Below are 20,779 nucleotides of genomic sequence, written 5' to 3'. Positions count from 1 at the left end.
TCTTTCCGTACTGACTGGTGATCCAGGGATCTTGTCCCTGTCTTGGCCTCCCATTTTTTGTGGCGGGACTGCTGAAGTCAGCAACTGGCACAGGGCCATGGAAACTGGGCGTGACAAGAGCATGTTAGGTCCTCTCACCCACGCCTGGCAACACAGTGTTGTGGCAAGAGGGAGAAGTCGCTCTTCAGACTGATTGTGGGATTAACTGTGTAACCCGGGAGTGGTGAGATCCTGAGGTCGTCTCTGCCCTCCACTCCCTTTGCTATTTAGAGCTATTGGCATGTGGCTTCTGATCACGGCTTGGCCTGACTTGCCGCATGCTGCTGGAGAGGAGTTGTTTTCTGTCACTGGGAGAAGAGCAACAAGGGGGGCTTCTGTCAGGTTAAGCAGCTGGTGCCTTTTTGCCAGACGGGGAAGCTCCTTCAGGTCGCAGGGACACACGGAACACAGAAACGGACTGATTTGCTTTCCGGGGGCTTTCCCCTGTTCAAAAATATAATAATAATAGGGGCCACAGAAATCACCATCAGCCAATTACAAAAAGCAACTTTACTGGGAACAGCCTATATTTTGTGATGATATCTATAATAATAACAACAATATTGATAATAAAATTCAGCCATCCCAGGTCCTTGAGAAGGACTCGATGTCTGGGTAAAACAAACCAATCAATAACCCCTGTCTGACTGTGTAAACAAGAAATATTTTTTAAAAATAAATAAATAAATCCTGCCAACCAGGATAAATATCAGGTGGGGATGGCAAGGTGAGGCTAGACAAGATTCACAGTGCTAGAGCAAGAGACTGATGCTGAGTTCACAGAGCCAAATCAGCGTCCCTCCCTGGTGATGGTTGCGTCATGCTGCCGGCCATCTCCTCTGATCCGTTGCCGGCACCCTGCTTCTTCTCTAGGTGTCTGCGGTGAGAGCAGAAGATCTCAAAGTCTGCCCAGAGGACTTGCACAAAGTGCTGTCCGAAGTCCAGGAGATGAGGGAGCAGCAGACCAGCATGGACCTCAAGCTGGCGAGTATGAAAAGGTGCCGACCTGCCTCTGCCTGGTCTTGCAGCGGGAGCAGAACTGCTTTGTGTCAGTGGCAGCATGCAGCTGAGCAGCTGTGTGGGTGGAGTGAGATGGTGGCTGCGGGCCGTGCTCCCTGGAACAGGGGTTCCCCGATGTTGTTGACTACAACTCCCATGATCCCCAGCTGCAATGGCCTTTGTTGCTGTGTGGAAATAAAAGCCTGTCAATTCAGTAGATGCCTCATGAGACTTGAGGAGGCATCTGCTGAATGCCACACTGAGTGACGGATGAGCAAGAGCTGTGGAAATCGCCAGGACCAGCTCAGCTGGCCCAGCGTCATGGAGAACAGAGCTTGTGCCGGTGGGTCTGAGTGCACAAAGGCAATTTCCTGGCCTGTTCTGTGGGAGCATCTCCAGGCTTGCCACTGAATCTCCCCTTAAGAAAGAGCAGGGGCCATAAGAACATAAGAACTGGGGCTGGATCAGGCCCAAGGAGGCCCATCTAGTCCAGCATCCTCTTTCCCACAGTGGCCCACTGGATGCCCCTGAGAAGCCCACAGGCAAGAGGTGAGGAAATGCCCTCTCTCCCGCTGTTGTCCCCCTGCAACTGGGTTTCAGAGGCATCTTGCCTCTGGGGCTGGAGGTGGCCCACAGCCACAAGACTAGTAGCTTGATAATAGACCTGTCCTCTGTGAATTAGTAAAAGCCCCTTTTAAGGCCACTCCCTGGTGAAACTTTGGTTGCCTTCACATCTTTAGGGGTGCCCCAGAGAACCCAGTGTTTGGTCTCCAAGGGGGGGTGTGATATTCAGCCTCTCTGGGCTGTTGTGAAAGCTGGAAAGCCCTCCTAGGGCAAGCTGAATGAATTCTTCTGTGCCTTTCCTTTCAGGGAGAACAAAGCCCTCTGGAAGGAGGTGGCCTCTCTAAGGCAGAAGCACAGCCAGCAGCAGCAGCTCTTGTCGAAGGTACTGGCCACAGTTGTTGTTGGGCTCCAGCTCCCATCCTCCCAAGCCACAATGGCTGAAAGCCCCCCATTGGCAGTGGCAAGTAGTCCTTGGCAGCCCAGATCTCAAGGGGATGCTGCACTTCCAGAGGGTTGCTGCCCCATTTCTGAAAGGGGGTCACGGCAAAAGACCTTCCAGAGATGGCACTGAGGGGTGGTGCTTCCTGGGAAAGACTTTGAGAAGCCATTGCCAGCTTCTCTAGCTGGTGTCCTGACTGCAAATTCCCAGCTAGATCATCAGCCGCCCTCATGTGGAGATGGTTGGGAGAACCTGCAGCTCCTAACCAGTGTTCCCTCTAAGGCATGTGCACAGGCACACAAGTGTTTTGATGTCCGCTCAGTTAATTTTAGATCCTGCGCGGATTGAACCACGCACACTGTCTTGATAGTGCCGCCCAGGACAAAACTCATTCTGCGCACAGATGAAAATAATTAGAGAGGACGCTGCTCCTAACGCTGTCTCTTGTTTTCTCAGATCCTTGAATTCATCCTGGGTTTGATGAGAGGCAACTGCATTCTGGGACTCAAACGGAAAAGGTATTTCCCTCGCAGTTTTCTCTCTTGGTGCCCAAGCTGAACCCTCATAAGACTTTCTCCTTTTCAGTTTCTTTCCCTAACTGAATGCTCTTCTGAAAGTGGGCAGTGCTTCCTCCCCCACAAAAAGATTCACGGAGGCACACACAGCCAAAATGGTCTCAGTTGTGCTTCAACAAGCATCTTTGAAATGCTGCCCTTGTGATTTCTTTTATGTAGTGGCTGCGCTATTTTTATGGCTTCCTGTTTTCTGGTTTCATGAAACCTCGAAAGCTCCCAAGGAATTGCAGTCTTGTCCATGTTTGAGCTTTTTAAGCTCGCTTCAGATATTAGGCTTTCCTATTGAGAATGCTGTGTAGGGAGAGGTGTGAAAATCTTATGAAGGTCCCTTCTGCGGAGTCAGACCCTTGTTCCATGAAACCAAGGCTGCCTGCTCTGGCAGGCAGCAGTTCTTCAGGATCTTACCCAGTAGATCCCTTACTAGCTGGGATCTTTGAGCTGGAGGTGTAGGCTAAATGTACTGTGCCGCTGAGTTCTGGTTCTCTCCCAGGTTGGTGCAGACGACCATATCCAGTGATTGGGCACTTGTCTTATTGGCTGCATGCTTATGTGTGTGCATGATCTGGGGAAGCCAAAACCAGCTACAGGTTTCCCATTTAATTGTGCACATATGAAAAACGATGCATTTCAACTGTTTCACAGAACATTGCTTTTGCATATCTTCCTAGGCAGATGTTTTCCCTCTAAGGAAACCATGATTCCCGTTCCATTCCAAGTAAGCCCAACCAAGGGTTGCCTTGGACATTATCACGTATTTTTGACCTTTGGAGATTCTAGATTTTGTTCTGTTTTGCACCAAGTGACCCATCACCCTGAAGAGGTTAGGAAAGCTTTGGGATGCAAACAGTGGCTAAGGAAGGCAAGATTTTTTGTCAAGCTGCCTCTGCTTCCTGGAGCACTATCTGCTCCTCTCTCTGTAGAGCTCCACCACCCACAGGCTGACCATTCATTAGGTAGAGCTGCAAGGTTAACCATGCAACTCTACCTGATAAATGGCCGGCCTGCCGTCAGGGTGGGGTGGCAGAGAGAGGAGCAAATGGAGCTCCGGGAAGCAGAGGCAGCTGTGCCTCCTTGGGTGCTTCCCCCGCTCCCAGACACACACCTGGGCTCGCTAGGATGAGCCGCTCCTGCTTGGCTGTTGAAGGTCTCTAGGCTAGTTTGCATGCCCGTATCGTCCAGACCAGTCCTCTGTGAAGTTCTTCCCCATTTTCTCTTCTTGGACATCATCCCAAAGCACAAAGGAAAATGAAACCCATGTCCACGATGTCTGTCTGTCCCATTCAGATTTCAGTGGAGATATTAGGCCCAGCATCACGCTTTGATAGGCAACATTCAGCAGGTGCATTTTCCTAACGTGTGATGATGGCGGGGGTGATGGGGGACCCTTCCAGTTCAGGCTGAAGGAAGTGGGAATCCCCACACATCAAAGATTGGCCAAGAGTCCACCTGGTTAACCCACACTTCCAGTTACTGCCCTCCCATTTCTTCTGCAAGTAAACATCACTGAGGTGCGCCTAAGAGATTGTGACAACCTTCCATAGAAACATGGAGCCCAATGTAGGTGACTGAACGGAATGCTTTGGCCATCATCTCTTTCTAAGCATGCCCTAAGAACCTGGCTGTTCTGTGCGTTCTCTCCCCAGACCTCTGGCCGACCCTTCAGGAGCCCCGCCCTCGAAGTACAGCCGCCAGTACGTCCGCATTCCTGTAGAAGACTGTGAAGCAGTAAGTTGGTATTTCTGTGTGTGAGAATCTTGTGCTGGTTGATACTCCACTCAGGTGTGCTGCCCCTTTGGCCACCGAGTTTAAGTGGAGCTGTTAGCCAAGGGGAGTAGCCTGCCTCACTCAGTGGTGGACTCTTCTCCTCCTCCCGATGGTTTTCAGACCAAGGCTGGCCAGCCATCTGCTGGGCCAGAGGTTGGCCTAGAAGACACCTGAGGTTCCTTCCAACTTGAAAATTCTGTGATTCTATACCAGGGCTGCTCAACTTTGGCCGTCCTGCAGATGTTGGCCTACAATTCCCAAAATCCCTGGCCATTGGCCACTGGGTCTGGGGATTATAGGAGTTGTAGTCCAAAAACAGCTGGGTGTGTGTATGTGTGCTAAGTTGAGAAGGCCTGTTTTGTACAATGATTCTATGAAAAGTGTTTTGATGATATGATTGAAGTGAACTGGTAGATATTGCCATACCCTCCCCAGACCCAGTATTGGAAGTCAATACTGTCTTTGAGATAAAAATCAGAAGAAAGACACATGCAAGAGGAGTGAAACATGTCCCTCTGCGTGACCCCCTCTCTGTTGTTGCTCTTTTGCTGCAGGCAGCGATTTCCCAGCACAGCCCAGACGGCAAAGACTCTCTCATAATTTGTGACATCACCGATGCTCACGAAGAGGAGGTGGAGGATGGTCCGGAGAAGCTACTTGCTCTGGCCCACCCAAGTAACAGGAATTGGTGAGGCTACAGAAGGGGCAATGTTTCCACTCTGCTCCTTGACTGTGGACTGTAGTCAGGCAGGTTGGCAGTTTCTCAAGGCAGCCTAAGGCAGGAAACGGGGCTGCAGTTTTTTGTTTGGGGGTGGTGAAAAATATGGGCTGGAATGGGAGCCCAGGAATGCCCTTGTATGAACTGGTGCGTGTCCATTTACGCAGTATTTATTCAGCCATTTGTTCTGGTTGCCTGTGCCTTAAAGCTGGAGAGTATAAGGAAAGGGGGTGTTAAAGGAACGGAGAGTTAGTCTGGGTGGATCTTCCGTTTATCAGGAAGGCCTGAGGCATTTTAGCTTCAAGAGGGGAAGGGGTGGGGTGGGGTCAATGTGAGGGTCTGTGACTTTGCCTTCTCCTGAATCAGACCATCTGCTCTGCCTGTGGTTTCTCCATGATCTCAGGCAGAAGCCTTTTCAGCCCTGCTGGCCAAGATCCTGGGACCTTCTGCATGAAGTAATGTGCTCTGTCCCAAGTGATAAACCCTCCCCATAAGGGAACCCTAAAGTAGTAGTTTATAGAATTGCAAACTGGTACAGATGTCATGAATGGAGAAATCAGTCGTTCAGAATGCAAACACTTGGAGTCATTCAGGGAGACGGATAGATTGAAGGCTTAGAAGGGAGTCAAAAATACTTCTTCATAGTTCACCGGTTTCAGCAACTTCCATTGGATGTGGTGGTGGCCAAATAAAATTTCCAAAGGCTTTGGTGTGCTTTATATTCAAAAAAGTGCAAAGGTCTAGATCTCCAGCCTCTGGATGTGGTTTGCTTTTTCAGGGAGACCCAGCTGCCCACCAAAGAAGGTCTTGCTGCCTACAAGGCACCACCAGCATCAGAACTGGAGTTCCCAGAAACCAGATATTCTGTGGAGCTCATAGACAACCCAGGCCAGGCCAGTGCGGTGGGGAGCAATGCTGTGGAGCTGCATTCTGTGCAGGCTGGTGCCTGCGAAGACCCTGATGCGGTGATCGATTCCATCTTGAACGGAAACGAAACAGTGGCGCAGAGTGATAGTTTGCTGGACAGGTGTGTCTGGTGTCAGAGAGGCCCAGCCTGGGCTGGACGGTGTCTTTAAAGGTGCTTTGGGAGATGGCTTTGATAGATGAGAGCCCTCTTTTTTGCATTTCCAGATGCAAACTCCTCAGATCTGCAGTAGCTAATGAACAATTCTGTCTTGTGGTCATCTCAAGCCCCTGCCTCAACCATGGCCTTCACCTTTACCTCACTTGGATGGTTGTGATTTCTCCTTAATGACAGGATTTCTCCTTAACAATTTCCCCTTGAGATTCCCCTTCCTTCATTTCCCAGATTGGGCTCCAATGCCAGATATTTCCAAAGCTGCTTCATTGATGACTTTTTGCAGTAATCTCATTCAGGGGTGAACTGACTCCACCCTTGTATGGTTTACTTCTTCCCTGCCTTCAAATTAGATCCTCCTAGTCCTTCGATGTGTGTGAAGGTGCCAGCATGGGATATGTGTACAGTCAGGGCAGTTAAACTCCTCTGTGTTCAATCCTGCACATGCAGCCTTGCTTCAAGAATGTGGGAGGTGCCTTGCTGGATTCAATCAGAGTTACTGGGCCAGGCATTCTTGGCCAGGATCCCAGCCTGTTACCCAACCTACAGCCTTCAGGTGGAGGTGCTGGGGCTGATCCTGGGACCATCAGCTTCTGAGAGCTGCCCCCCACCCCACCCCACCCCACCCCGCGCACGCAGTGAACTATGGCCCTTCTAGGAAAAGATGCTCTCCTTTGCTCCTGCTGTGTCATGCTGGCTGGGATCTCTAGCCAAGGGAATGCAGGCTGGGTTCACCATGTTCCCAGTCTGTGCACCAGCAGTCGCTTCGGAAATGTGACCTGCAAGGGGTCAGTTCCACCTTCCCTGGCTGGGGCTGCTGGGGAGGGGTCTGGAGACGGAAGATTGTGCCATGATCAGCTAGATGCTAAGTATTGGGAGGGCGAGAGGGAGAACTGTCTCCCGCTGCCATGGCACTGCATGCCAACTCTTGTCTGACCAACTCCATAGCCAGGGCTCAGGAAATCCACTAGTCTACTTGTCTGTGACTCATGAAAAATGATGCCTGACGAATGAAAAAAACTGCTGACGAGTAATGTACCAACATAGCTCAATGAGTAAAATATTTGGCTGGTGAACAGAGCCAACATTTCTTGACCCCTGTCCATAGCCTTCTCAAATAAACTGATAGGTTCTGTTTAGAAAGGGACCAGGTGGCAAAATCATCCACTTTGGCTACCAGATGGAAGCAGTGTTCCCTCCAAGGCTTGTGCCCACAAGTCTTTTTCTGTGTCTGTTCAGTTAATTTTAGATCCCGCTGAGGTTGAATCAGGAAGTCCCCACTCTGAATGCACAAGTGCACACCCTGCCTTGATACTGCCACCCAGAACAAAACTCGTTCCTCACAGAGATGAAAAAAATTAGAGGGACCAGTGGATAGAAGTGTAATTTGCAGAGGGCATGTGTCTCTCCTGGACTGCTTCCTGCTCTTTTGAACCGTTTTAAGATACGTTCTCGGTTTTCTGGCCCACAACAAATTCTAGCAGACTCTACTAGAGAGAGGGACTTTTCTGTAGTGGTTGTGCCCCAAAGATGGAACTGTTGTTCTAGAGATGTTTGCATGGTTCCACTTAAGCACCAGGCTTTTGATGGGTTTGGATTTTGATTCTGCTGCTTTTATATTTGTGGCTTATTGTTCTGATTCTGCATTTGGTAGTTGTTAGAAATTGTGATGAGGTTATTTGTGGCGAGATACAAGCCCTATAAATACAAATATCTCCTGCAAAAATAATAAAGTAATCATATCCAGCCAGGCAGAGTTCCTGTTGCTGGTTTCCCTTTTTACCCTGGATTTTTATTTTCTAGAGAAGTGATGCAAGACTTTTTGAACTGCATCGATGCGAGCCTCGAGGAGCTGCAGGCAATGTTGTCTGGGAAGAAATTCAGCTATGCCTCAGAAGCGCCGACTGACGTGAGTCCCTCATTGTGTGAGAGGAGAGCTGGTCTTGTGGTAGCAAGCATGACTTGTCCCCTTTGCTGAGCAGGGTCTACCTTGGTTTGTATTTGAATATGTGAGCACTGTGAGATACTCCCCTTAGGGGATGGAGCTGCTCTGGGAAGAGTAGAAGGTTCCCAGTTCCCTCCCTGGCAGCATCTCCAAGAGAGGGCTGAGAGAGATTCCTGCTTGCAACCTTGGAGAAGCTGCTGCCAGTCTGTGTGGACAATACTGAGTAAGATGGACCAGTGGTCTGACTCAGTAGAAGGCAGCTTCCTATGTTTGGCAGTTTCTTATGCATGGAACTGCAGTATTTGATGCACAATATGGGTTAAATCCAGCCCAAGTAGGCCCCATTGGTGTGATCTCTCCACGTTGGTTTTTTGGAGCTCAGTTTGTGTAGCTGGGACCTGTGTGTGTGTGTGTGTGTGTGTGTGTGTGTGCATGTGCTGAGCTCTTGATCTGTGGGCCTTTCTGCAGATGTGGAGCATGGGCTGGTTGAATCCTGACCAAAGAATGATTTAAAACCTTTTAAGGGTTCAAAAAACACAATAAGGGAACAAATGAACACCAAATAAAAATCTTGATATACAACTCTAAACTCATGAAGTATCTCATTTAATCAAACTTGCATAGTAATTTATAATGCTTCATTGATTTCCATGTATTGACCCCCCTCATAACCTACAATAGACACTATAAAATCCTTACAAATAATCATATATAAAAATAATTTCTTTCATTTAAAAATGGACACATTCAGTCCTATAATGATATTTCAAAAGTCCAAATGGATATTTCATCCAGGATTTCCAGTCAATGTGAACAGAATCAATATAATGTCCTTAATGAAACTCCAGAGATGTTTCTTAAAAACCCATGAGTTGATTTGATTAGTTCCAGAAGGATGTCTAAAAGTTCTTCACAATACTCCAGATGCATTTCGGCAATTTCTCAGCCCTTTTCCAGTGGCATTAATTCAAAAGTTCTTTACAGTCCCTCAATATAGTTGTGTATATTCAGTGTTCTAATACTGTGGCTCAGAATAAAGGCACCTTCTCCTCTCCTATTTGGGCTTCTTTTGTGCATTAGTGAATCCTGACCAAACAATAGAATCAGTAGGAGCACACCATCTAAGAATCCTCTTCACACAAATACAAGCTGGAAGTTCTGGAAAGATATTGGCAAAAGAATCGTCTCATTAAAATATGAATGTAATAGACTGGAAGGTGTGCCATAGTATAGAAAGTTATGATCTAATCCTGTTCTCTGTGTTGAGTGTCTGAGACTGACTTGCTCTTAAGGCTGATGACCCTAATGGTTTTAAGGCCAATGAAAGAAATCATGACAGATAAATGGTATAGTTTAATAGATAGATTCTGCGTACATTTTCATTTGACTAAAGCAACTGTTTTTTAAGGCAAAGCATGCTTCATTTCTTTTAGAGGATGGCTGCGTGTCTTGCAGCAGGTATTATCATAGGAGAGGCATCTCCTCCTCTGTGAGAGGGAAGGGGGATGCCTCTTCAGATATGTGTTGCCTGATTGTCAAAGGACACCTATCCTTCCTAAGAGATATTGCCTTGCATGTGCCAGCCCTTCTTGTTTGAGGAGAGATCTCATTTCTGTGTCCTCTGCTTCCAGACCATCAGTCCCGAGCTTCCTGTGATGGACACGAACTTGGCGGAAGTTGCACCTGGCTTGGACCATGTAAGTGGGGTGGGCTTCTTTCCTTGCGGGCACAAGTGGGACAGTGTTGTGGGGACCTGGCATTGGATCTGAGTTTAGATCAGCCTCTCTTTCTGACCTGGGAAACTAACTAGACAGGTTGTGCATCATGCAGCGATTTAGTGGCACTGTCCTGACTGATCTGCCAAAAATAACCGAATAGCAGAGTGAATGTGTGTGACTGACTGACAGACATTCTTTGGGACACTGCGAATGCCATTCTGCTCTCTAGTTTCCTAGCCCTCCATCTACAGGGCCTCTCCTTCCTGCCCATCTAAACCAAATCCAAGCCCGTTTAACTGGTTCCAGTTCCATTTTTTTTGTTTAGCCGTAATAAAACCCCAGAGAAATAATTTGAAGACCAGGACAAACAATAAGTTTCGGTAGAAATGTTCGAGGGTCCATGGCACCATCAGTGGCATTTTGCAGGACACGTTTTGCTTCTGCTGTTGAAAGAGCAGAGTTGGGGCTTTGCCAAGGATGAAAAGCAACACCTTTCTGCAAATACTTCATGGGGATGGGAGTGGAGAATATGGACTCGCTATAAGTATTTGAGGGGCAGTAAGTGTTTGTGTATGGTTTGGTGTTTTTTGTTTTGTTTTTTGTAATGACATGTTTTAAAAAAGCGTTTTCCAAGACAAGTATCCACAGCAACTTCCTGAGTGGAGGGAGGGTGGCGGGAGTTCAGGACAAACAGAAAGAGAGATTTGTGCCAAATCTGAATTCTCCTTTGAGCGAATTCTCAGAAGAATCTTTTTAAATGTTTGTTTAAGCTCCTTTTCCAGGATAGTTTGGATTCTTCTAACCGGAATAAAACTCTGGCAGCTTTCACCAGCGATGTTGGCTTTGTGAGTGTTGCTCAGAAAAGCTCTGTGTAGTGTGGCCTGTTGGGAGACGGCAGCGCGCAGGTCTTTCGGGGCAGGGTGGGGGTCGCTTGCGCTTTCCTCCCACCCCCCACCCCCGCGGTGCAGCGCAGCAGACAAGGGGAGAAGCACCCACAAGTCCTTGAGCTCTGTAGGCTGCCGATTCTTGCCTTCTGTAGAAGCCAGCCGCTGGGGGACCGGGGGCGGGGGGGGAGGACAAGGTGATGATGGGTTGATGTGGAGCAGAGAGTATGTGAGAGATTTGGGGAAGTTTCTGTTGACTCTTTGAAGCGTCCTTGCAGCCCTGATACAAACCCCTCAAATGCTCCTAGGAGTGCTCCAGAGGGCTCTTATGTAGTTCAGAAACAAGACAGCAAGGTGGGGACAGTACAAAAGTTCATAAAATGGTGCACAGTGTGCAGATAAGAGAATTTTGTCCATAACATGGGGATTTCAGGCCATCCAGTGAGAGTGATGGGCCGTCGATTCAGGACAGATTTTCACACAGCGAATGTTGTTCACGCCTCATGATGTCAAGGTGGTCAGCAGCCGAGCTGGCTTCAAAAGGGGATTAGGCACATTCATGGAGGCAGTGGCGACAGAGGAGAAATCTCTCAGTGGCTGTTAACCAGGATGGCTAGATGGAACCTCCAGCTTCATGAGCAGTAAGCCACACTAGGTGCTGGGAGAGCAACCTATTGCCTTCATGCCTGGCTTGTGGACTCCTTGGGAGGCACCTGGTTGGTCATAAGGACATAAGAACAGCCCTGCTGGATCAGGCCCAAGGAGGCCCATCTAGTCCAGCATCCTGTTTCACACAGTGGCCCACCAGATGCTGCTGGAAGCCTACAGGCAGGAGTTGAGGGCATGCCCTCTCTGCTGCTGTTGCTCCCCTGCAACTGGTACTCAGAGGCATCCTGCCTTTGAGGCTGGAGGTGGCCCACAGCCCCGCGACTGGTAGCCATTGATAGACCTCTCCTCCATGAAGTGATCCAAACCCCTCTTAAAGCCATCCAGGTTGTTGGCTGTCACCACATCTTGTGGCAGAGAATTCCACAAGTTCTCAACAGAGCATTCTGAACAGAGAATTCCACAAGTTCTACTCTGGGAAGCAGGATCTCTGGTCTGATCTGGTGGGGTTGCTCTTACCAGTAATGTCTAAAGAAATGCCTGGTTGATATCTCAAAGATAGCCTAAGGTAGCAAAGGATTTTAAGCCTCATAGAGTTTGCAGGGAAGAAGGAAACCTGTTGTCTCTTGTGGACAGTAATCCAAAGCGAAAGCTTGTGTGGTGTGGTGGACAGAGTTGAGGGACCAGTTCCTCATCCACCAAGAAGCTCAGGGGGTGACCTCAGGCCAAATACCATCTTGCAGCCTATCCTACTTCATGGGGTAACTGGGAACATAAAAATGGGGGGGGGGATATTTGGCACCCTGAGCTCCTTGGAGGAAGGGCTGGATTAAAATGCAGCAGCTTGCTGGATTCATACTAATAAGGCAATCCCTGGGATACCAGGCATGAACATGGCTTTGCATCTGTGTTCCTTGTAGCGAGGAGTCCTGGATGTTTTTGCTTTCATCTCCCAGCATCCTGGGCTGCAATGGCCTTTGGCTGAGGATGTTGGGAGTTATAGTCAACAACATCCAGGAACCCCTGTTAGAGAGAACTCTGCTTTTGGACCCCTTAATATTTCTACTCGTGTACTGGAGGAATATCCAGAAAAATACCAAGTGTGACTGGCCTACTTGGTCATGGCCATGAGGCTGCTTCTTGCAGAAATACTGAAGACCAAGCAAAGTGCCAGAGATGGGAGGTGGCACCCACCGGGATCCCTCCAGGGCAGGGCTTCCCAACCTCTGGCCCTCCAGATGGGGCTGAACTGCAACTCCCATCAACCTCGGCCTCAATCGGGGTAGCTGGGAACGATGGGAGTTGCAGTTCAGCCCCATCTGGAGGGCCACAGGTTGGGAAGCCCGGCTCTGTGGCAAAGCTGCGCAGCCCATGAGACTGTGGAGGGCAGACCGTGCAGCTGATCAGTGCCAGCGGGTGTCAGTCCTTGGAGAAACCAGCTGTGCTGTTCAGACCCTTCACTGGGGCGTGGAGGTGCTGGCTCCTGGCTGGGTGGGTCTGCAGAGAATGGGTGTATGCACGTGCCCTCTTTCTGAAAGCAGTCCATCTGGAAAAAGGAACCCTGTCAAGCCTGTTCCCTTTTCTCTAGACAGAAGATTTGCCGGAAAGCGTAGACATGATGGCAACAAATGAGCGGCAACTGCCAGGAAAGAATGGTGAGCTCTTTGGGGGGAGCCCTGCATTGGCTTGGAAACCGGATTCAGTCTACGCTGGAATGGAGTAAAACTGCAAAGCCCTTTAGGGTAGAGGGAAGAGACTTGCAATTGATGGATCAATTACTGATTATTGATTTATAGACCGCCCCTCAATTAGAATCAATTAAACAATTAAAATTAGAATTAATTAGAATCAGTTAAACAATTAAAATCATTTAAACATGAACATTAAAATCTTTTAAAACCAGCATTAATAATTTAAACCATTTTGAATGCTGTCTATCCCATTGGCACTCTTGGATCTTTTAGTGGCTTGCTGGCTGACTCCTGTTGTAAACCATTAAACAAGTTGGTGTGCAGATCCCTTGGCTGGGGTGGGGGAACTGAGAGAGAGGAGAGAGAGGTTCCCACCTGTGTGAACAATAGCAGTGCCACGAAGTCTCAATGAGGATTCCCTGTCAATAGATTTGTTGTTGTTGTTAATAGACAAGCAAAGCAGTATAAGTGCGATACGGCCAGGGGTGTAGCAAGGTTGGAGTGGGCCCAGAGACCAGATTTTAAAATGCCCCCCCTCAAAGTCCAGGGCCTCCGCACACCCCAGGCCCCCAAGGATTTAAGTCTGATATTTCAAAATAAGTCTGCTGCCTAGAAATACATTTCACTGAATACACACACACTTCACAATATATAGTGATATACATTGAGTACTATATATTTGTGCTACTTTTAATGCCTAGAACACACTAGCAACGCTAATTATTAAAATGGCCCCCTCGCTGCAGATTAGCAAAGGAGACTTTCAACCATGCAGGGTGAGCCTGTTTTCTCAGAAATTTGAACAAATTCGGTAAAGTTTGATTGCAGGAGGCTTTTCACGGGAGGCTTTTAAAGCCCGTTAACACACATCTCCTCTGGAATGGAGGTGCTGCATTCCCATGTTGGCCAGATTGACCCTGAAGTCCCTGCGAGTTATTGGGGAGCAGTTCACACACAAGAAAAATAAAATAAAAGCACCACACATGCTTCACAGTTCTCACTCAGACCTTCTGGGTTGCAGAACAACTTGAACATAAGTGCATTTGTGAATGAATGAATGAATGAATATAATATTGTTTGTTCCAGACGTTTTTATAATTTTCTGCCATGAAACAAGCCACTTATAGGATTTTTTAGATAGTTTTTTTTAAGCCAGCAAATTTCCCAAGCTGTTTTAAATTAAATATTCAGAGACTTCTCAGTCTCCTCCCCCACCGTCCATATCAAAGCCCTATGGCAAGCAGATCCCTATATATGGGTGCGGGGGGGGCGGTGACCACAAAAAGGAGTTCACGTTCTACCTGGCAAATGCTGGGCTGGCTGGCAGAGAACTGTAGGGGCCACTCTGCCTGCCTGCCTGCCTGCCTGCCTCCTTGCTTGCTTGCTTGCTTGCTTGGGGCCTCCCTGCCAGCCTACTCCAGTTCAGGCTTCACTGGGGCCTACACGGAGGCCTCCCTGCAAGCCCCGCCACCCGCCGGTCAGCTGAGAGGCACCCGGGAGGAAAGCAGCTCTTTGCAGGCAGCTGGTCTGGTGCCTCGATTGCCGGCCGGGAGGACAAGCAGGAGAGAGGCGGGCAAGCAGGGCAAGTGGCTGAGGGGACCTGGGGCTGGGCAGGGGGCAATGGGGAGTCATGTGAGGTGTCTCTGGGGGGCCCCCAAGGCAGTGGGGCCCCCAGGCAACCGCCTCCCCTTGCCTAATAGTAGTTACACCCCTGGATACGGCTACAATACAAAAACATATCTGCCTACATAATACATCATGCCAAATACAGCAGGGAAACAACCCTTAACCAAAACCAGTCTGCCTGCGTTTAATTTGGCTAACTGCAGAACAGTTTCTGGCCACTTGAAAAGTAATTGCATCATTAGCCCCAGCTGAAAGTGTATTCACCCAAGAAGGTTCAGCCCTTCTGGGGAAGAGTGATGACAGTGGTGTTATGAACAATTTGCATTATTCCAAATGAAATTTACAGTTTAAAAACACATGCTCCACTGTTTCATTCTCGCTGTTTTGGCAGGGTTCCCGATACATATTTGATGACAACTGTGTGTCCTCCTTTCTGCTGCTTTGATTGTAAGCCCTGTGGGGCAGGGGCCTGGACCCTTACGCTTTGTAAAGCCCCGTGTGCATACCGTGTGCAGAGAGGGCAGTTTCCAGATGTGAGCCAGCATTTAGCTTTGCTCTTAATGGGTGGCTTCCCTCCCCTCCCACAGACATGCAGGTGATCCAATACAGGGGGAACCCTCTGCTCTCGTTGTTTGAAGAGCCTCCTTCGAGCGATGACGCCTGCAAGCTGGAGGGAGCCAAAGATGACCTCCTGGCTTCTCTGGAAGACCGCCCTTGCCTGCCGCCCCCTCCTTCTCCTCCGGGCAGCGAGGCTCCTCTGCAGCTCCTCGATCCCGCCAGCCAGTCCGAGGGCACCACTCCCCTGCTGGAACCTCTGGAGCAGCCTCTCCTCTCAGAAGACCTGAATGGGGAGTACAAACTCTTCCCCCTCCTGCTTCTCAGCCCCGTTGCAAACTTCATAGAAGAGGCCTCGGAAATAGAGACCTCTTGAACGGCCTCCACAGACCTTTGGGGAAACAGCGTCCGAGCTGTGCAAAGGCCCCGAGTCTGCATCAGGCTGGCAGAGAGGTCCCGCTCCTCTCTTTCTTCTGCCGCCTGATTTCTTGTAGCGAAAAGGGAAGGTTCTCTTTACCAGAGTTCAAGGGAGGCTGTTGCAATGCCAGAGTTGTGCCGCGCTGACTGTTTAAAAAGAGGGCAAAGAGCCAGCCTGGATCCATTCTCAGTATTTTACAGCCGAGTACTCTGTTGCTAGAGCAACCGCTTTGTAACTCCGTGTACAGTTTGCCTTTCAATATGTGGGTTTTTAAGCTGTCGAGTCTCATGATAGCAAGCATTACAGGATCACATTTATTTTCTTCCAAAATATTGTCTCTGCTAAGGTGGTTTGTACTCTTTATCATTAGACTTCTTCTTTTTGACACATTGCAAAGTTTTCTCTACTTTTCTGCCACAGTAGTTATTCTTCTGATTTTGTATTGCATCACAGGTTATGTTACATTTACCTTTAGAAAGCTAGGTAAGCAACTCTTCTGTTTCCTATGGAAAACAGTCTATTTTTAATGCGCCCATTTAAAATGACACACCAGTCAGTTTTTAGATACTCTACAGAATGCTGGTTTCTCATGCACATTGCATGCCAAAACTGCTGCTCCTGATAATGTTACTAGTTCTCAATAAATCACATGCAAGTTAATCTAAGATCAACTTATGGTTAAATTTCCCCTATCTGTAAAGAGAACGCACATCTGCTCTCTTGGGCTGAAGACCTTCCAGTGACCTCTTTCCATTTGGCCGACGCCGTTCTGAGGGTGATTAGCTGACACCTGTTTAACTTGGTTCTTTTTGCCTGTTTGTAAATCTCTTCATGAGGCTCAGAAGAATGAGACTTGTTTCTCTCCACCCCTCAACTCCCCACAATAGAAAGCAGTGAATTTGAACCATTGTAGCGTGTTGCTTTTGTGTCTGCGGGGAATGATGGTGCTCCAGCCACAGATTAGCCACGAAAATGTGTGTGGTGGACCTCTTTGTTGTGAGTTTCATTTCACACCCTTTTGGACATCTGGACAGTTGGAGCTGAGGTTCTTCCATTGTTGACCTCCTGTATTACTTTAAAAGCACCTTAGTGCCATGGAAATAAAAGGATGCATGTCCCCGACCACATGTTCCCCGTGGCCCAAACTGCGGGAGGGAAAGATTGGAGACAGTGCTAAAGCAGGGGTAAGAAAGACTCTAATCTCCTAAGCAGACTTTGGTAACTCTCCGAACCCCATCTCACCCTCCACTGCGTGGACTACAAAGGCCTCTTGTTCACTTGCTCCTGCTTTTTCTTTTCTCTTATGGAGGGGGGGAAATGCCTGCCTCTATTTTCCCTGGCAGGCTCTGTGGGTTCCGAATGGATCTACTTCCAATTTTAACTTATTCAGAAGTCCAACTTCAAGGCATTTCAGTCTCTTAGATTCTTGAGAAAATTACACTGTTCACCCTAGAATGTACTTTGAATATGTCATGCTGGCAGCCTTTCCTCCATATTTGGTCTGAGATTAATATGATTCCAAGTCTAAACTCTTGGTTTTACAGGGACAAAAGAGGGTTTGTTTTGCCTGTCCTGTTAAAAATGTCACAGATACAAAGGCTATGTACTTAAAATGAAAATTCAAACTGCCTAGCCAGGTTTTGCTGAGGTCATTGTAACGTGTCAAACTTGTGTCAGCTTCCTGTTGCCAGCGTCTGACGGGTGCAGGCAGAATTTGTTAGCTGGAGGAACCTGCACGAACTATTAAACCCCAGGACTGTCAGACCAGCAACTCTTTGTTCTTCTCTCTTGCCAGACATAGGAAGCTGCCTTGTACTGAGTCAGACCCTTGGTCCATCTAGCTCAGTATTGTCTGCTCTGACTGGCAGCAGGAATCTCTCTCAGCCTTACCTGGAGGTGCTGCCAGGGACTAAACCTGGGACCTTGTTTATGCAAAACAGGCGCTCTGCCACTGACCTATGGCCACACCCCCTAAAGGGAATAACTTACAGCAGACAGTGCTCATATGTAGTCACCCATCTGAAAGCAAATCAGGTCAGACACTGCGTAGCAAAGGGGGCAATTCATGCTCCTTCCCACCAGACCGTCTCTCCTCCCCAAGACATGCATGCTGTGAGGGGCAGCGGCAGGCACTTTTGCTTCAGTCGGTTGGTGCATGTCAGGGTGTTACAACAGTGCAGTGAAATGCACAGAAGACCCAGAGAAAAGAGAGGGGTGGGTGTGGCTGAGGGCAAACTGGCCCACAATCAGCGGCACCAGTGGCCTTTCTGCTGCTGGGATGGAAATGGAAGGAAAGTATAGTCTACTGAGGCATGGCCACTACCACAGCAGAGGATCAGTGAGACTAATGAGACTAATAACCGTCCTCCAGATCGGTTTGCCCACCTGGTCCCCATTGAGTGTGGTCACAATCCTCCTAAGATGCGATTATTCACAAAGTTCATTTTTTCTCACCAAAAGAGTCCAGTTACAGAAGTCTGCAAAGTAAATGAAACTGCTTTTCCAGCTAGCTGATTGACTTCAAAAGGGGCTTGGACAAATTCATGGATGACAGGTCTATCAGTGGCTGGTGGCTCAGCCTCAGAGGGAAGATGTCTCTCAATTCCAGTTGCAGGGCAGCCACAGCAGGAGAGAGCAGGGCATGCCGCCCTCCCCTCTTGCCTGTGGGCTTCTCGGAGGCATCTGGTGGGCCACGGTGGGAAACGAGACTGGACTAGATGAGCCTCCTTGGGCCTGGCTCAGCAGGGCTGTTCTTACGGCCAGTCCTTAGGAATGCACTCAGAAGAGCAGGCAACCCTTACCTTGAACCCTTAATGCACAAAGAAGAGCAGGCAACCCTTACCCCAATTGCCGTCCTGCTTTTAGACCCCCTTTCCCTCACTGGAACCCTCATCCAAAACATGGTGCAGCTGGTTTATGTGTCTGGTGATTGGCTCTGGTCTAGGTTCCTCATTCCTGGCACACCCCTAATGAGCTAACCCCATGGTCAACGAGCTCCGTTCATCACACACCCCTCGGGCTACTGGTAGCTAATGATAGAGTCCATGTTGACCCATCCAGGGAACCCCCGAGCACCAGGAGGAAGTGAGGGGAGCCCACCGTCTTAAGCCCCAGAATTTCCTGGTGCTGGTGAATCTCCACTGACCGTGGGTCCCCAGCCCCACAGAGCTGCACGCCATGGGTGACAATCAGCTACTTCCACCCACCCAGGAGCTTATTTCTGGATCCTTGGATGAGCCGCTGGTGTGCCCCAAAGGTACTGCTGATGTAGGAGCTAAATGCTCCAGAGTCTCTCCTAGATGGAACATGCCCCTCCCTGGCAGGCCAAGTATCAGTCAGTGGTAGCGTGATATTTGCTAGCTCTCAGCTCCATGCCTGGTTGTCGTGGTCCTATTTCTAGACTCTGGGTCATGACTTGTTTTTGGAGGAAGGTGCCTGAAAACATCACACTCAGCAGGCATGTGAGGGCTCTGAGTGAACCCTCTTGGCTTTTGTTGTTGTGGGCATGTTGATGGGACCGAAGCTTGTGCAAGGACGTTCACCACAAGAGCTGAATGTTCTTGTCACTATTAGGGATGCAAAGCTGGATTTGAAGGATGTCCTCTTCCAGTAATTCAGTCCTTGCGTTCTGGGGATACTTTGGAGCTTGCACCACTGTGTTACCTTGCAAAACATTTCTGCGGAAGTGAGTGAGATACTTCCAGAGGGTTACTGCAGGGCAAAGGGTGATGTGAAGATCGTTGAAGTTTCTTCCTTTTTTTCCCTGGTGCTGCAGTTTTGGGTGCTTGGAGGAGAAAGTTGCTCATTTTGGCTCTAAAACAAGCACATTTGAACTTGCAGAATTAAGCAGGTGCCCAGCAAAGTGTGAAGGGACTAAAATAAGCCTGATGGGGCTCCCTGGCGAACTGGTCAAAGAAGCAGCTTTCAAAGTGGTGATTCTCTTTATCTGGTGCAGTAGGAGAGCAACTGGCCCTATCCAGCCCCAGCATGGTGTCATCCTTATGTTTCTTTTTAGACTGTGAGCCCCTTGGGGACAAAGAACCATCTTCTCCTCATTCTTTTTCTATGTTAACCTCTTTGAAAGCTTTGTGTGTGTGTTGGAAAGCAATATATAAGTAATGATATTAATCATAATTAATAAATAAGTCATTTTCTTCCAGAAAAGAGGGGGGAGGTCATATTTAAGACCACCCTGTGAGGATATCCCTTCAGAATTCTTGGCTGATAGATAAAATAGAATTCCGATTGAACAGAGCTTTTCAACAGAGATCCACCCTGGCTATCAATAGGTTTCTGGGCAAAATGCAAAGTGCTGGTTATAACCTATAAAGCCCTAAACGGCTTGGGCCCTGGGTATTTAAGAGAGCGTCGTCTTCATCATGAGCCCTACTGCCCATTGAGGTTGTCTGGAGAGGTCAGTCTGCAGTTGCCACCGGCTCGTCTGGTGGCTACTCAGGGACGGGCCTTCTCCGCTGCTGCCCTGAGGCTTTGGAATGCGTTCCCTACTGAAATAAGAGCCTCCCCATCTCTGGCAGTTTTTAAAAAGCATTTGAAAACCCACCTCTTCACCCAAGCTTTGTCAGCTTTTTACATTTTTAGGTTTTAATCTGTAGATGATTTTTAAATTGTTTATATCGTTTTAAGTTTTTGTATATGTGTTTAACTGGTTTTATGTTATTGTTAACCACCCAGAGACAAAAGGTTTGGGGCAGTGTACAAAATTGATAAATAAAATAAAAAAATAAATAAATAAAATATTGCCCTGTAACTCAGATGAGATTGCGTCAGTTGCACATGTGCTCCTGTGGTGTTTCTCTTAGGCGAAGGTTGATTGTCCCTCTTTTACATAATCTGCCAGGGCCGATGGGACAAATTCTACCCCAGAGATCTGCTAATAGATGTGCATTCATCTCTTACTCACACGGTGGGGAAAGTCTGTTCTGCAATGCGAATTGTAATGGTTAGCTCCAATATACAGTTATGTTATTAATATGGCTTCATGTTTACAATTTTATCTAGTTTTAGATGTTGTGCTATTGGTCAAAGGCTGCAATAAAGACTGACTGACTGAGGGATGAGGCTATCCACATTTGGACAGGCAGCAGTCAGTCCATTTTTCCTCCCCCTTTCCTGTAGAGTGGTAGCAGCTGAACCTAATGA

At 48.3% G+C, this 20,779-nt stretch overlaps 1 protein-coding gene across 2 annotated transcripts in view; it reads left to right on the top strand.

The window, feature by feature from the left end:
- LOC128335485 (heat shock factor protein 3-like) overlaps positions 1–20,391 on the top strand; it is a 32,199-nt gene extending 11,808 nt beyond the window's left edge. The window contains exons 4-13 of one of the 2 annotated variants that reach the window (XM_053273850.1): positions 913–1,037; positions 1,909–1,984; positions 2,498–2,559; positions 4,260–4,341; positions 4,935–5,068; positions 5,877–6,125; positions 7,980–8,085; positions 9,753–9,818; positions 12,918–12,984; positions 15,234–20,391. In XM_053273850.1, the coding sequence (XP_053129825.1) occupies positions 913–1,037; positions 1,909–1,984; positions 2,498–2,559; positions 4,260–4,341; positions 4,935–5,068; positions 5,877–6,125; positions 7,980–8,085; positions 9,753–9,818; positions 12,918–12,984; positions 15,234–15,577 (1,311 nt within the window). In that variant the 3' untranslated portion in view covers positions 15,578–20,391. The remainder of the gene's footprint in view (positions 1–912; positions 1,038–1,908; positions 1,985–2,497; positions 2,560–4,259; positions 4,342–4,934; positions 5,069–5,876; positions 6,126–7,979; positions 8,086–9,752; positions 9,819–12,917; positions 12,985–15,233) is intronic. The other variant, XM_053273851.1, reaches the window with a different exon arrangement.
- The last annotated feature ends 388 nt before the right edge of the window (positions 20,392–20,779 follow it).

Source organism: Hemicordylus capensis, chromosome 11 (assembly GCF_027244095.1).
Source record: "Hemicordylus capensis ecotype Gifberg chromosome 11, rHemCap1.1.pri, whole genome shotgun sequence".
NCBI lineage: Eukaryota > Metazoa > Chordata > Lepidosauria > Squamata > Cordylidae > Hemicordylus > Hemicordylus capensis.
The sequence above is the reverse complement of the archived record's forward strand: the minus strand, read 5'-3'. Positions and strand labels throughout refer to the sequence as shown.